A 15,854-nucleotide genomic window follows, 5' to 3' on the forward strand; every position below is an offset into this window, starting at 1 on the left:
CAGTTACTTCTGATTCAGCAGGATGCATTATTTTGTAATGGTTCCTGTAAATTGCAATTATCAAGGGATCAACAGAGGGATAAAACCAATTAAAAGAAGATTACAGTTTTGTTTCGTTTCGTTTATTTATTCAGATATTTACAATACATGTCATTGTGAGTTATTCTACAAGTGAAGTCCTATTTATACTATAACCCTAAACCCATCCAATCAACACTTAAAAAAGGTATACACCTGTGTTGGGGAATTCCCATAATTCACCAATACAGACAATGGGATGAGTCAACTCAAAAAGATTACATGTTTTGAACACTTTCTTCAATTTCATATTTCACTGTAGTAGTCATCCCCGAAATGAAATGCAATTGACAGGTGATTTTAATCAGATTGAAGAGGCATTAATTTGTTGTTGGAGGTTATGCTAAGTACATTATATGGATTTTATAATAAGTTGAATGCACTGTGTGTTTCCTCATTTGAAAATATTTACTTATTTGTCTATTACTTTTTATTTTCAGGTAACAAGTAGACAAAACAATGACAAAAGTAATGAAAGGGAGTCCAGCAGGTGGAGATTCACCTCAAGAAAATGCAAATCAAGTAGGCCAACAAAATACACCTGAAGCTCAAGTACCACAAAATAATCCTGCACCTCAGTTATCTCCCCCTCCACAGACAGTTGAGGGTTTTAGTAACCAAGGTGTATCACCTACTCAGCATGACGAAGCCGGTCAGGGGGATACCCCCGTACCTCTTGGGGATGATCAAGAAGCTGATTTTCCCCTTGTGGAACTAAGTAAATTAGATGAAATGATCAATCGACCTAGATGGGTGGTACCTGTTTTACCCAAAGGAGAATTAGAAGTTTTACTGGAAGCCTCAATCAAACTTAGTAAAGAAGGTACATGTATTGTTTCCTTATATTTTGCCCTGCATTGTAAATAAGATTAATTTAAATTGGTAATAGTAACATACCAGATACCACGCTATATTATAGTGTTTTCTACGATTTTCGACAATCTACATGTTTGTAGTTGTCTGATGAGAATTACTTAACTTGTAGGCTACTATCTCTACCTCAAGTAAAACTAAATCCTTTATGATACTTCTACTCTGCTGATCTGGCTAAACATGGGTTGAATTCAGGGATGCTACTTCTACAAATATTTTTTATGTTATATAGCATATCACCTTCTGAATACAAAAATTAGGTGCACTTTGCTATTTTTTCATATTTAATTCATTTACGGTATTCAAATTCATGTTGGTAATGTTCTTAAAAAATGATGTGGAAAGTGTACCACCTGCTTCAAATTCATGTCAGTAATATTCCTTCCAAATTATGTGTCTTTACTAATACGACAGAAAATGAAAGCAAAACGTCTGTAATTGTCTTCTTTATATGACAGTATTTTAAAATTACATCCAGAGACACCCTGGGCAGACTTCGGGTGCGCTTGTATGGTCACGACTATATCTCGAAGTATAGTTCACTACACCCGAACGCAAGTTCGGGTGCGTATATAAGTCCTAGTTGAACCATGGTTGAACGTTTGAACGAGCCGAAGGCAGCCCTGGCATGGTTGCCTTTAGAATCTGTTCATTTGCTTTTCAATTCAAGATTAACAGGAGACATTGATGCAAATAAACATCTATTTACAAAATTCCTAACTGATTTATATATTATGATTTTACTTTCAGGGTTAGATTTGCGAAGTGAAGCATGTCAGAGATTTTTTAGAGAAGGATTAACTATTTCATTTACTAAGATATTAACAGATGAAGCTGTTAGTGGATGGAAATATGATATACATGTAAGTTGGCAATCTTATTATTTTTCTTTGATTTTTGTAAGCCTTCGTTTGGTTAATTGATTGGCTAAATGTCGATGAAACTAAAAACGTTTTCTTGAATATTTTCAATCTCTTTGGGCATACTACCTAAATTTGAAAGATCAAAACAAAGTAGAGGTTTTTCGTACCATTTGATACATTTAATTACTATTTTGTACAAGTTTTTATGTATTAAGAATAAGCAGGATATGAGTCATGACTGTTACAATTACACTGACCCAGTTATAAATGGGGTGTTATATTTTGTGTTCAGTCCTCTTCAGTTGAAGAATATGATGAAATATATTTGAATTTTTTTTTTTTTTTTAATATATTTTCAGAGATGTATATTGAAAAATGCTGAGAAATTAATAGAGTTATGTGTAGTAAAACTATCACAAGACTGGTTCCCATTGTTAGAATTATTAGCCATGGTGCTTAACCCTCAGTGCAAGTAAGTCTTTCTGAAAATGTTGAAGGAGATGTTAACTGCAAAATGGTTGCTGTATCACCATAAACCCTGATAAAATCTGATGTAATCTACTGAAAAAGCTATAATTTAAAAAGATTTCTTAAATTTCCTGACATTTAATGTTCTGAATGAAGCAAGAAATGGTTATAAGTTCCAGAACAAATAATAAATTAAAATATACCACTCCTAACTTAATAGAACCCCTGATACGATACCACTTCTGAGAAATTCATTAGCTACATGTAACTCTTGTAAAACAAAAATAAAAATCGTTGGGGTGCCCAAGTTTAGATTTGTCGTTGATTCCGTTAAGTAGTTAGATTTTAAAACGTTAAATACTGTGTAATTCAACATGGCGCCCTAGAGGTTTAATATGATGTAGGTACGAATTAATACCAAAAGGTTTATTTATATGAGAGTCAAGGTTTGGACTATGCCAACCAAAGGCATCCTAGTTCGCAAAATTATGGACACTAGCACTTACAATGCTCTACCCCTGAGTGTTCCAACTTTGGATTTATATTGAGCCTTTTAACCCTCTCACGGGTGTTACCTCAACACCCTTGTCTATAATATACTATCCCTTTATTGTTATGACAAGTAACAATGTTACAAACCAACCAAAGGCATCCTAGTTCGAAAAATTATGGACACTAGCACTTCAATCTAAACGTTCAGTTGTCAAACCTCTGTACAACCCTGGTGCAAGCGAGCTACAGACCCCGGTAACAAATTCACAAACCCTGCCAAGAGACCAACCCCGGTAACCCCGCCACGTTGTCAATCCTCGGTACAATCCCAGTAAGCGAGCTACCGACCTCGGTAACAAATTCGCAAACCCCGCCAATCAGTAACCATGGAAACCCCACTGGGGTTTGGGAATAGTATAAATAAAAATGCTCGTCACGTGAGTCCAATCAGTCTGTAGATATTTCAATACGACCGAAACCACAGTCATAGCCATTCTTATCTCTTATGTATACATGTAACTCTTTCTATTGTATTCAGACTGTATTTTACATGGTTTCAAGATTATCTTATCTTTTTCAACACTTATATTTATAATAACTGTTTTCAGATTTCATTTATATAATGGTACCAGACCTTCTGATACTGCACCATCTGGTACACCAGTAGCAGAAGAAACTTTGTTTGCTAGACAAACAGATCAACGAACACCAAGAGTAAGTTGTAAATTTAACTGATACAAGCATAAAGATATTGTCCTTATTCAAATAGATCCACAATGGTTGGGACATCAAATTATTCCATTATTAATAAGGAAGCTGTAAGTGTAAGGATTTATCCAATTTGATTTTGACTTGACAGAAGTAACATCTTGGTGAGTCTGTCTACAAAATCCCCTGAAGTTTTTCTATCGGTCGGTGTGAGCAAATTTGGCTGTCCTGTGTATTATCAGATTCAAATGTAAAAAAAAAGTCTGAAAATGACTAGTGCTGAGTAGAAAGTAGTTGTACAGTATAATTTATTTTCATATTAAAGCTGTGCGCACAAACAAAAAATTCTCGAAATGATGTTTTTACAGATTTAATTAAAAATCTGATATAATATATAATATTATCTTGTTTATTTTCTATTATTATTGAACTATAAAATTATGTAAATTTGATTACAGGGTTGGCTGGTTGATTTGATCAATAGATTTGGTCAATTGGGTGGTTTCCAGATTATGTTAGATAGATTCACTAAAAGTAGTTCACTATCAGTTCCTATTATAGCTGCTCTCATAAAGTAAGTTCTTTATTGGGTGTAATTACAAATTATATCATTTCAATGGCTGTTTAATTGACATAGAAGCATAGGTCTGTTTTTTTGATAATAAAGAATGTTTATTGAACACAGCCAACTGACCATTGTATTGAATTTTGTTTCAGGCCATTTGGTCAGTGTGCTGAAGTTTTAACAAGTGCTACAGTTCAGAAATATTTTATGCCTATAGTTGTGAGTATTATTCTGATATTCTGATAAATCAATCATTGATCAATCTAATCTAAACACAGGTTTGATTCAAATAATGCTGTTAGATCTTAAAATGGCCTTTTCGAATTATCAAATTGATCTTAAGTTGTGTTATCAGAATGCTGTCACATAAGTTGAGTGGTAGAAAATAAACCAACAAAAATAGAAAACACTTGAAGCCCATATTCTTATTGTTTAGTTCCATTTCAACAGTTTACTCAGCCCTGTTGGAACAAAATTCATATTAATATGGCTGTCGGTGTAGCAAACCCAAAATTGAGTTTAATTACGCCCCCCCCCCCCTTTCATGTAGACAGATATTGTCGTTGCCCCTATCTGTCCGGACGTCTGTCTGTCCATTCACATTTTGTTTGACACTCTGCAGGCCACAGTTGTTATCCGATTTTGACGAAACTTGAAATATAGATTGACATCCCAAAGATCTTGGCTCCTTTCGATATTGGCAGGTGTGCGATCATAACTTCATTGATTATAGCCCCTGATTGTACACTTGTGGACACTCTACATGACACAATTTTTATCTGATTTTGACGAAACTCACAATACCATATTATATATGTTTATATCCCAAATATCTCTGTTCCTTTCGATATTCGCACATATCAGACCGTAACTTCCTGCATTATGGTCCCCTATTGTACGAAAAATCATGTTTTTAGCCTGTTGACCCTCTGGAGGTCACAATTTTGTTTCTGAACTTTCAACAAGTCATAGGACAAAACTTGAAATACAAGTTTATATCCCAAAGATCTAGTTTCCTTTCGACATTTGCATGTACTGATTGTGTGAAAAATCAATGTTTTTAGCTTGCGCCTTGCGGACACACTGGAGGTCACAAATTTTATCCGATTTTGATGAAACATAAAATGTATGTTATGTCCCAAAAATCTTGTTTCCTTTCGACATTGACACATTTTGGACAATAACTTTCTGGATTATGGACCTTGATTGTATGAAAAATCTTTTTTTCAGCTTGTTCTCTGTCCATCTCTTGCAAAATGTGGGCATGTCTTGCACGGCAACCACTTGTTAAAATAATGAACATATATTTGCATATTATTTGGGTTTTTTTTGTTGATAAAAGTCTAATATATACGCTTATGGACATGGCCTTGATTGGAATAGTGTTGTGACACACAATTTTAATATTTGATTTTATTTCATTAACAGGAAATTGTACCAACTGTACTAGACAAATTAACAGATGAAGAATTAAAAAAAGAGTCGAAAACAGAAGCAAAGAATGATGCCTTGTCATCCATTATTAAAGCGTTAAAACAGTTAGTTTATAGATTACCAAATCAAGAAGAAACCGTCAAAAATCTAGAAATATTTCGATTAAAAATGATATTAAGGTATGTTAAGAAATTGTTGATCAATGGCTTTGCTAATCCTAATGACCACTGACTAAATCTTGTCATGAAAATAGTAAATTCACTAAATAAATTGAACAATTGGCTATGAACAATTTTTAAAATTTAAGTAGACATTTATAAAGTATATGTGCACTATGTGGATTGTCAACATTGCCAATAAATAGCATTGGAATATGGTATTTTCTTATCTGTACAAGCTGTTGAATTCTATATTAACGTAGCAGAGGTTGATTGAAGCCATGTTTGAAAATGGGGTTTTGAAAAATATGCTAGTTTTACAGGGTGTAAATTTATCAGTTGGTCCCAAGCAATTTCGGTCAGTTTTATAGACTGAGAAAGCAGAGGACTCATGCTTCATTTGTAAAAGAATTCTCTCATCAATATTAATCATGCCCACTGATTAATATTTATCACTATATGATTCATTTTCAGATTATTACAAATTTCCTCGTTTAATGGTAAAATGAATGCTCTAAATGAAGTTAATAAAGTTATAACAAATGTATCATTCCACGCCACAAGACATCAACAAATAGAAGAAGATGAATGGTTGACGGCAGAAAAAATGGCTGTAAGTTTCTGTGCTAACTTTTGAATAAGATAGTCAGTTATTCTTGTCTTGGTCTTAGCTGGTCTTCATTAGCCCGGTTGGTGTCAAAAAGTAGGACTTCACACCTAATGTCATTTCATTTCATTGCTCTTAAGCATATTACAATGCATGTTTTCGTCTGATAACATTACATTATGCCATTCTGATTGATAGTTCATATGACAACTTACTTCTAAAGACTTTCTTATTGTCCCCCTCCTTTCGAAGAAAGCAGGGGACTATTAAAATGGGTTCGTCTGTCTGTCTGTCTGCCTGTCTGTCCGTCGGTAAGCAGAGATAAGCAATTTGATTGGTTGATGCTTTGGGACACGATAACTTTAGTTCTAATTAAGTGAGAGTGATGAAACTTGGTGTATAGTTTCATTACATCATTACCTTGACTAAGTTTGATAATGAGCATTTTCTGCTCAGGGTAAGCAGAGTGATAAGCAATTTGATTGACCGAGATTTTTTAACACAATAACTCTCCTAATTGAGCTAGAATGTTCTAACATGGTGTAGGTGTTCATTAAGTGAATGCCATGATGGAGTTCAATGATAAACATTGTCTGCTTACGGTAAGCAGAGATAAGCAATCTGATTGGTTGATGCTTTGGGGCCAATCACTTTGGTTTTAATTAAGCGAGAGTGATGAAGTTTGATGATGAGACTTTTCTGCTTAGGCTAAGGATCAATAAGCAATTTGATTGGTCAAGACTTTGGAACATAACAACTCTGCTTTTAATTGAGGTAGAATGTTTAAACTTGATGTAGATGTTCATTAGGTGAATGTCTTGACTGAGTTCAATGATTAGCATTTCGAGCTAAAGCTAAACAGAGGTAAGCAATTTCATTGGTCGATGCTTTGGAACAAGATAACTTTGATTCTATCTGATAGAGAGTGATGAAACTTAGTGTATAGTTGATAATCAGTTTGATTGCTTGATACTTTTGAAAAAAAAATAAATGTGTGATTAATTAATGTCTCATCTATTTATTTTGGGATTTCGGCGGGGGACATCAGCCTCACTGTTGGCTTGTTGGTTATAACACTAACCCAACACAGCTGATTGTATGGTTAGTGCATCAACATGAATGAGGTGTGGTTATTTGTCATTTTGAGAATGGGAATAATCAGTATTTATTTTGGTTATGCATGTAGTACCTTGTTGAGAGTTTTGTTAATCTACTGTTTGAATGACATTTAGTAATTGAACACATTAAAATGTGCTTGATAACGACAAGAGAAGCAATGTTGAAATGTAGCTGTAATAGAAATACAGTAATTATTATCCATAGAACTGTTGTGTTTATTTTAGTTTGTTAATCCGATTGTATGAATGTAAAATATATTTTTTTATATTACAGGAATGGATACAACAGAACAATGTTTTATCTATTGTATTACGTGATAGTCTTCATCAGCCACAATATGTCGAAAAATTAGAAAAAATATTACGCTTTATGATCAAAGAAAAAGCATTAACAATAGAAGATTTGGATCGTTTATGGGAAGCTCAGGTAATATTATCTATTAGATGAAATTGACAGCATGTGGAAACAGTAAAGAAGTCAGATATGGCAAAAACTTTTTTTTGTGTTTTGTTATTTAAATTTAAAGTTCAGAGCAGTAAAGAAGTCAAATATACACTGGCAAAATTCTCCCTTTTATTATAAGTTACCACAAAAAATTATTATATTAGCCATTTTCTGTGTTTAGATCCAATATGTTCTATTGTTTATTTTAGTCTGGTAAACATGATGCTATAGTGAAGAATGTCCATGATTTATTAGCCAAATTAGCCTGGGATTTTACAGCTGAACAGTTAGATCATTTATTTGAGTGTTTTCAGGTAAGATTTGTAATAACAAATACATATTGCCCAACATGCACATTATAATGTAATATCATTATTCATAAATTTTGATACACGTAATAATCATTTTCATGCTTTGGAGAAATGCCATCTTGGCTTAACAATGATCTATAATTTCTCATGTTCTGGATGAGGCATTGATAATGATTTTATCTTTTTGAAACAACCACATTTATTGATATATGGCACCACTAAGTACGCACAATGACCATAAGGCTATCAATTTGATGGATTAAAAGCAGTATCAGAATATTTTTATACTATTCTTATTTGTCATGTTTTGTATTGATGTACAGATTTTTTCTTCATTGTTATTTTGTTAATAGGGAAGTTGGAATAATGCCAGTAAGAAACAAAGAGAGAAATTATTAGAGTTAATACGTAGATTAGCAGAAGATGATAAAGAAGGGGTTATGGCTCACAAGGTAAATTGAACATTGTGTTGAATTGTGTTTTGGTTTATTATGTATGGTAGGGTGCCCCGTGCAGTGAAAATTTTCCCTACAGAAAGTTGAACTTGACACAGCGAATGTGCACGCTTCAGTGGCTTGTCTCGAAGTGATTTCTGGCTAATCACGCAGTGCGATTTACACTCGATGCAGGAGTCTATGAGTCAATAAATAGCCATCGCACGTTAAATTCTCTACACATTTATCAACTATTACAGCCGTAAAAAATTGATTGTTGACGATTCTGAATAGCAGTTAGGTGCGGCATCTTTTGGTTTAGTACAAATAATATTTCTGAAACATTCGGGTTAGGCAAGAACATGATACTAGCGGTAGTTTCATTTTACTTTCACAAGGTTCTTAAAACAATTGTTGAGTTGTCTAACGTGCGTTTTTCTAAATTCAATTTCTTGTTCCAGCTTTGTGTTATGTTTCGTTAAAAAGTAGTCTTGATTATCCCAGCTTGTCAATCAGACGTAGAATGGTTAACTGGTTAAGCGAGACTAATTTCAAAACAAGGGCATGTAACCTATTTTTTACTCAAGAGTGCTCAGATGTTATGGCCGACACTTGTAACCATTTTTCAGTGTATTATTTATGGATGGTTAAGTGGTCATAGCTTATTAAGTACAACATGACCGTTTATTTAGTGACTATAAATGTGCGAAACTGATTTAAGATGTGGTATATATATAAATATTGTGGTGTAATTGTTGAGATATTTATTTATGGTGGGGCACCCTATGTATGGTAAATATTAATTTCTGTATTGTTCTTACAGGTTTTGACATTGTTATGGAATCTAGCTCACAGTGATGAGGTACCCACAGAAATAATGGACCAGGCTTTAACTTCACATATAAAGATATTAGATTATAGTTGTTCTCAGGTAAGCTACTAATTATAATACATTCCTGATGTCAGAGGTCTGTTGCAGCAAGGCCTTTATATATTTCACATAAAGGCTTCAATATCAACGGAGACAAGTTACTATTTAGTCCTGAAGAAATAGCGTTTGGTTTCTACCTAGAATAGGTAATTTAAAAACTACAACAGCTTAGAAAGTTGTAATTATTACAAGGATTACCCATCTAGTTTTGATTAATAGTGCCTAATCTACAGTGAGTGTTGTAGTACTTAACATAAGATTTTGTAAATCATACTGGCTGACATGTTATGATTTTAGGATCGAGATAATCAGAAGATGCAGTGGATAAATCGTTTCGTTGAAGAATTAAAAAATGATAAATGGGTTCTTCCATCTTTAAAACAGATAAGAGAAATATGTCAACTCTTTCCTGAGGTAAATTATGTCTTTATTTAGTTATTAGACTATATTTTAACTGTTTTCATATCCCTCATTAAACAAACTGCTTTATTTAAAGTATTGCAAAACTTTCATAATTCTTGTACGTGTATCTTAAAAATATATCAATTAACATATTGATTATTGCAAAGCTTTTGGAGTTGAATTTAACATTCTTGTAATTCATTTTTCTTTTCTTTTTAAAGGCACCTCAAAACTTTCCCCACACACAGCGTGCTGCTCATATGTATTATAGAAATAATGTTATTAGTCAATTACAAGGACAACATTCTATTGTGATGTTAGTCTCACAGAATTTATCAGCGTATATGAACAAAGCTAGACAGTATAATAAAGGTAAGCATGATTTTATATTCATTCCTTTTACAGGAATAGAATCCTCATCATTATTGATAACAAAATAATTGTTGATATGGGCTTGTGTCCCATCAGGGGGATCACGTGGCTAAGTGGGTAAGACGCTGGCTTGCTAGCGTGGATGTCGGGTGTTCGATCCCTGCATTGGCTGAGAAAGTTCATCCAGATTTTCCGGCGTGGTTCTCCCTTGTCGGTGATGCAGGACGGAGGGGCTGACAAGGAAAGCTGTCTAGTCGTTCGGATGGGACGAAAAACCGAGGTCCCCTGTACACATTGGCGTGCACGTAAAAGATCCCTTGGCAGTTGGAATTCGATATAAGAAAGAACAAAAAAATTACTCAGATTTAAAGATTATGTAGGCGTTTGACATTATTTGATTTATTTCATGAATTCTGCAACTAAATAAAAGCTATAACCGTCTGTACAGCATTATAAGAGATATTCCCACGTTGAATTATCACTTTTAAATTGTATATATTTTTAGAAAATCCAGAAGAAGATCCAGCTTCAATAAATCCAGATGGTAGATTTAATCACAATGTACAAGTCCAAGAAAGATTACGATTTTTAAGGTACTAAATGTTTTATCAAGTAGCTTTGCAAGGAATTGTAAACACTTTGAATATGTGTCTTTTGAAGATAGCTGCATTTATTGTATGATTTTTCAGTTACAGAAGTATTCGTAGTAATTCATAACTTTTCCACATAGAATTGCAATACAGTGGAGTATGTCCTAGATAATGAACACCGTCAACAGAAATAATTGCATCTTGGCGTCGGTCAAAAAAGGAGGAAATTTGTCTCATAGATCTTGGATATGACCAGATTCAAATGAAAGTACATAAACTCATTTTTTTATATCACTGTATAAACTTTATGATTCTAATATATTTCTATTTGTAGATTTTTATTAAAAGATGGACAGTTATGGCTGTGTGAACCTCAAGCTAGACAGGTATTCTTACTTTATTAATATAGAACTTCATTCTTAAAGATGCATTATGTAAGATTTAGATAAAGACCCGGACGTTCTTGCTATAATACTTCAAAGATAGGTAATATATCGATAAATCAATATATTGAAAATTTCATTTAAATTAGACCTTTATTCTGAACGAAGTAATGACTGTTTGAAGATATAGTGCCAATCATTCATTATCATAGCAATGGTACTTGACAATCGAGACTTAGCTTCGATTGCCTATTTTATCGTTAAATGTTTTAAATCTCGTGGATGTTTGAATCCATTTGAATCTCGGCCATCCGATTGTTTAGGGAGTTGATTATAGGCTTCTCATGTTAATAAATGTTGAAAAAATAATTTATATAACATTTGAAACTAAAAGAAAGACCTTCAATGGACAAATTTTGCTTACATAATGCATCTTTAAACCATTTTGTGTGAAGAGTATTGAATAATGGGGTATGAAAATTCTTGGCTGCAAAATGGCCACGATCTACGAGACATCTGTTAATATTTTGTTGAGAAACAAGAGTATGTTTATAAAAGTTACATCATTGCTGGAGTATGTAAAGTATCAAAAAAGCTGTTAAAATAGGAAATTTATCTGTTACTATATGAAAACTTAGCACTATCTACAGGACGTATATATATATTTTATTTTTTTTTCAGATTTGGCATTGTTTAGCAGAAAATGCTATATATTTTTCTGACAGAGAAGCTTGTTTTAAATGGTTTGCTAAAGTAAATCAACTTTTATTATCTTGTAATTCATTTCTATTTTTGGAAGAAATTTTTTAAAGATCCCTTTGATAATTGGATATAGTAATTACATGTATATTAATTACATGTCATTTATTGAAGAATGTGTCTTAAGAGTAAAAATAGAATAATTGGTATGGTCTCATAGTTGGTAGTTAAGGAATAATGATTCAATGATAAGATAAAGTGATTTAAAAATAGCAGAAGTGTTGCCTCTCCCATTTGTTGCTGCATCTAATAAAAGTTTGTGCATTGAAGTGGGTTTTGTCCACATATCCATCATTGAGTACATAGTTAAAGAGCTGTGAAAAGAGCCCAAGACCCCTGTGGAACTCTAATACTTAACAAAATTTTTAATATGTGTTTTAGTTAATGGGAGAAGAACCTGATCTCGATCCTGAAATAACTCGTGATTTTTTTGAAAAGAATATTTTACAACTAGATCCTAGTTTATTAACAGAACATGGCATGAAGTAAGTTTTTAGACACTTTTCATGTTAGATGGAATAAAGAAAATTAAAATATAATTATGAAATATGTCCTGTAAGCTAAGGAAGGATATTCATGAAAATCATTAAATAGCTTTTTCTCGATTGTATATTTAATTTCTATATTCATTTCTTTCAGTTGCTTTGAAAGATTTTTTAAGCAAGTTAATCTGAAAGAAAATAAATTAATAGCTAAGCGGCGAGGAGGTCACATGATGGATGATATGGAGCTGATTGGTTTAGATTATTTATGGAGGGTAGGAAAAAATTAGAATTTATTTTTTTTATCTAAATTTGCTTTTTACGCACTGTCCACTGGTGTTAGACATTCATGAAAAGAGAAACAAGAATAAAATTAGATCTTGGTTTTGTTCTGATTTAAAATTGCTTTGGTTAACACTATATGAAGATCTGAGTATTTATCATTTGCCTACTCTGTGGCTTCAGCCATTCTTGTTAGTTCAAACCATCCTTGCCCAATTTAGAGCAACCACAGCATCCATAACCTTGAAAGGAAACAGTTTATTGAAATTATTTCTTTATTGCATCTATGATTAATGTGTTTTCTATTAAAGGTGGTGTTATTGAGCCCAGACGATGTAGCAGAGAAAGCTATTATACTATTAAAAGATATTTTTACTAATCTAAGTCCACGTTTACAACAAAGTCAAGTAGAAATACATGAAGATTTTATACAGTCGTGTATAGATAGGTTAAAAGCGTTATTTGATACGGTATCAGTGCTAGAGAAAGATAAAGACTCTATTAGTCGTGTAATGCAAGAGACAATACGTATGGTGAGAATTCTAACAGTTTTAAAGGAATATGTAGCAGAATGTGATGAAGCTTACGGTGAAGAAAGAATGATTCTACCACTTAGCAGGTGAGGCTTCTATTTCAGATATTGTTTTTGATAGAACAAATATGCAACAACCCCTGTGGGCTGTTCGGATGACTAACTGCTGTGGGTGTATGTTTTGTTGCCTGGCAACGTCTTTTTAAAAAGAGTCATTTGGTGTCATATGGAACTTGTTCTAAATTGAAAAAATTGAATGACACAGAATTTAGTTCTGTCTGTTCTGATAACTGATGTGGGTTGAGTAGAATTGTGATGTAATCCAACAGAGTAAACATGTTTTAGATGTCATGGTTGAATTATTCACTTTCTCATTCATTTGATCCATTCTTTGTGACCCCAAGTCCTCATGTTTGCTCACCTGTAAATGTTGGTGGGATTGGGAGAATTCAATTCCCAAAGATTTAATCGGATATCAAAATCATCTTATTCACTGGATTTTCACTGTCACTAATACCACAATGAATATAAAAGATAACTTACATTGGTTTGGATTTTTTATATCTTGTAAGTATAGTAAATTTTCCAAATTCTAAAAACTAATCTATTTTATTTGTTATCTTTCAGAGCATGTAAAGGAAAGCTTGTTACTTTAAAAGTGCGATTTCCCAATCAAGGTCGTCAAGTAGAAGATTTAGAAATATTTTCACATACTAATGATACAGTAGGTTCGTTACGAAGACAGATTTTACAGCGTGTTAAAGCTAGTGCTAATAATGTTAAAGTCGAGTTGTTTTTGAATGCTGAACAGATTGAAACAGTAGATGACAAGAAGTTAATTTCACATGTACCATTACGAGATAAAATGGTAAGTTGCGCTTGAAAACATGGAAGTTATTTTGTTTAAAACCTGGAATAAAATATGTCTTTAAAATAATAAAAATGAACCTTGCTTGAGATCAAGCCTTAACGTCTTGGCTTAAAGAGCAGATCATTTAATTTATTGGCAATATTTGTCAACCATTGAAATTTTTTGGTTTGGCTAAAAAGATACTTGTTTCAGATAAGGAATTAATTCATTTGATCCATTTCCAAAGAATGCCTCCCAGTAATTTATTGAATTAGTTTCATACACAGTCTTTTTCAAAATTACACCAAAATGTTTGATTGTGTGCCCCACTTCATCTTAAGACATTGCTTTATAGGGTACATTCAATAATGCACAGATTGTGATTGGTCAAAGGTATTGTTAGATGAATACGTGCAATAAATTGAGAATATTTTTTTTGTATTCAAAATGTCCTTTATAATTTTGTGTTTATTGTAGACTATTACAGCTAAATTAGTACAAGCAAATAGTAATATGCCATCCAGTCCTGATAGTAGTTCCGATAGTTCTGTTGGCTCACCACATAACGCCTACGATGGACCAAATATAGAAGCTGAACAATCTTTACCTGGTGTGGTAAGTACAAACATAATAATAGATAATAGTTTTCTAAAATACCAATTGGAATGGATTACTAATGTAATGAATTGGCTGTGGCCTATAAATGGTCCAGAATCATTACATTGTTAATACCTTGTTTTATTTTCTATAGACAGGATGTGAGTCGAGGCAGTCTATATTAATCATATTAACTTGTTGACAAAACCCCCCAGAAAACACAAGAACATACTCAACATAATGAAAAGGTTATTTCCTGTAATTTTAGTTGGCAACCCTTTTTGAACAAATTATATTACATCTTACATATAACATAACATGATATAAGTTACTTACATATTAGAATTAATAATCTAACCAAGTGAACTTTGTTTTTCTTCCAGTTAATGTCTCAAACAGTAAAATATTGCCAGTTTTTGTTTCAACTATCAGATTTAGGGTGTCAATTACAAGTACCTAAATTACGAGATACAGCTCGACATGTTTTAAAATTAATGCCTGCAGGTAAATACAGAAATATTTACTTTTATATCTTTGTATGCTAGCTGTGCATCAACTTCACATTGTCAAGTGACATACATAAGATACTTTGATTGCAGCTTGTTAAGGACATGTGAAGTTTACTAATTACATCACCATCTTTAACTTATGCAGTCAAGGTATTAGAGTATATCAAATACAATGATATTGTGAAGATGCCTTGTGCTGCATATGACAGAATCTTGATCCAGGTCTGGTCAAGAAAACCAGAAAATAGTGATGTTTCCAAAGTTATTTACAATAAATTAATGTGACTATTGCAGGTCTTTCTTTAGGCATAAAACGTTATCTAAATTTTTAATTAGACATTAATCAACTCATCAAGACCATAATCAGGTCTCGATGCCATCATTAACATGTGCTATTTAGTGGATTTGAATACATTTTGTGAAGGATAATTGAGGCTTTGTTTATTATTGTACCAACGTTAGTAATGACGATCGAGGCTAGCCTAAAATTGAATTGCTAATATCTTGGTTCAGAGTGAAGCAATTTGACTGGAATTTTCAGCATATTCAGTTTTCATTATTTTTGTCCCCTGCCTTTCGAGGACTATTAAAATGGGTTCGTCCGTCTGTCT

The 15,854-nt window shown here is 32.8% G+C and overlaps 1 protein-coding gene across 1 annotated transcript in view; it reads left to right on the top strand.

Annotated features, from left to right (window-relative positions):
* The window catches only part of LOC126812750 (probable ubiquitin carboxyl-terminal hydrolase FAF-X), a 54,917-nt gene that overhangs the window by 2,757 nt on the left and 36,306 nt on the right, over positions 1-15,854 (top strand). Inside the window, exons 2-24 of the mRNA XM_050539099.1 lie at positions 519-901; positions 1,702-1,814; positions 2,174-2,286; positions 3,383-3,488; positions 3,941-4,056; positions 4,200-4,266; positions 5,476-5,660; positions 6,114-6,252; positions 7,639-7,791; positions 8,019-8,123; positions 8,474-8,572; positions 9,378-9,485; positions 9,783-9,899; positions 10,109-10,259; positions 10,765-10,852; positions 11,184-11,235; positions 11,914-11,985; positions 12,373-12,476; positions 12,631-12,748; positions 13,067-13,374; positions 13,915-14,155; positions 14,615-14,752; positions 15,118-15,238. Of these exons, the coding sequence (XP_050395056.1) occupies positions 538-901; positions 1,702-1,814; positions 2,174-2,286; positions 3,383-3,488; positions 3,941-4,056; positions 4,200-4,266; positions 5,476-5,660; positions 6,114-6,252; positions 7,639-7,791; positions 8,019-8,123; positions 8,474-8,572; positions 9,378-9,485; positions 9,783-9,899; positions 10,109-10,259; positions 10,765-10,852; positions 11,184-11,235; positions 11,914-11,985; positions 12,373-12,476; positions 12,631-12,748; positions 13,067-13,374; positions 13,915-14,155; positions 14,615-14,752; positions 15,118-15,238 (3,178 nt within the window). The 5' untranslated portion in view covers positions 519-537. The remainder of the gene's footprint in view (positions 1-518; positions 902-1,701; positions 1,815-2,173; positions 2,287-3,382; positions 3,489-3,940; positions 4,057-4,199; positions 4,267-5,475; positions 5,661-6,113; positions 6,253-7,638; positions 7,792-8,018; positions 8,124-8,473; positions 8,573-9,377; positions 9,486-9,782; positions 9,900-10,108; positions 10,260-10,764; positions 10,853-11,183; positions 11,236-11,913; positions 11,986-12,372; positions 12,477-12,630; positions 12,749-13,066; positions 13,375-13,914; positions 14,156-14,614; positions 14,753-15,117; positions 15,239-15,854) is intronic.

Source organism: Patella vulgata, chromosome 1 (genome assembly GCF_932274485.2).
Source record: "Patella vulgata chromosome 1, xgPatVulg1.2, whole genome shotgun sequence".
Taxonomy (NCBI): Eukaryota; Metazoa; Mollusca; class Gastropoda; family Patellidae; genus Patella; species Patella vulgata.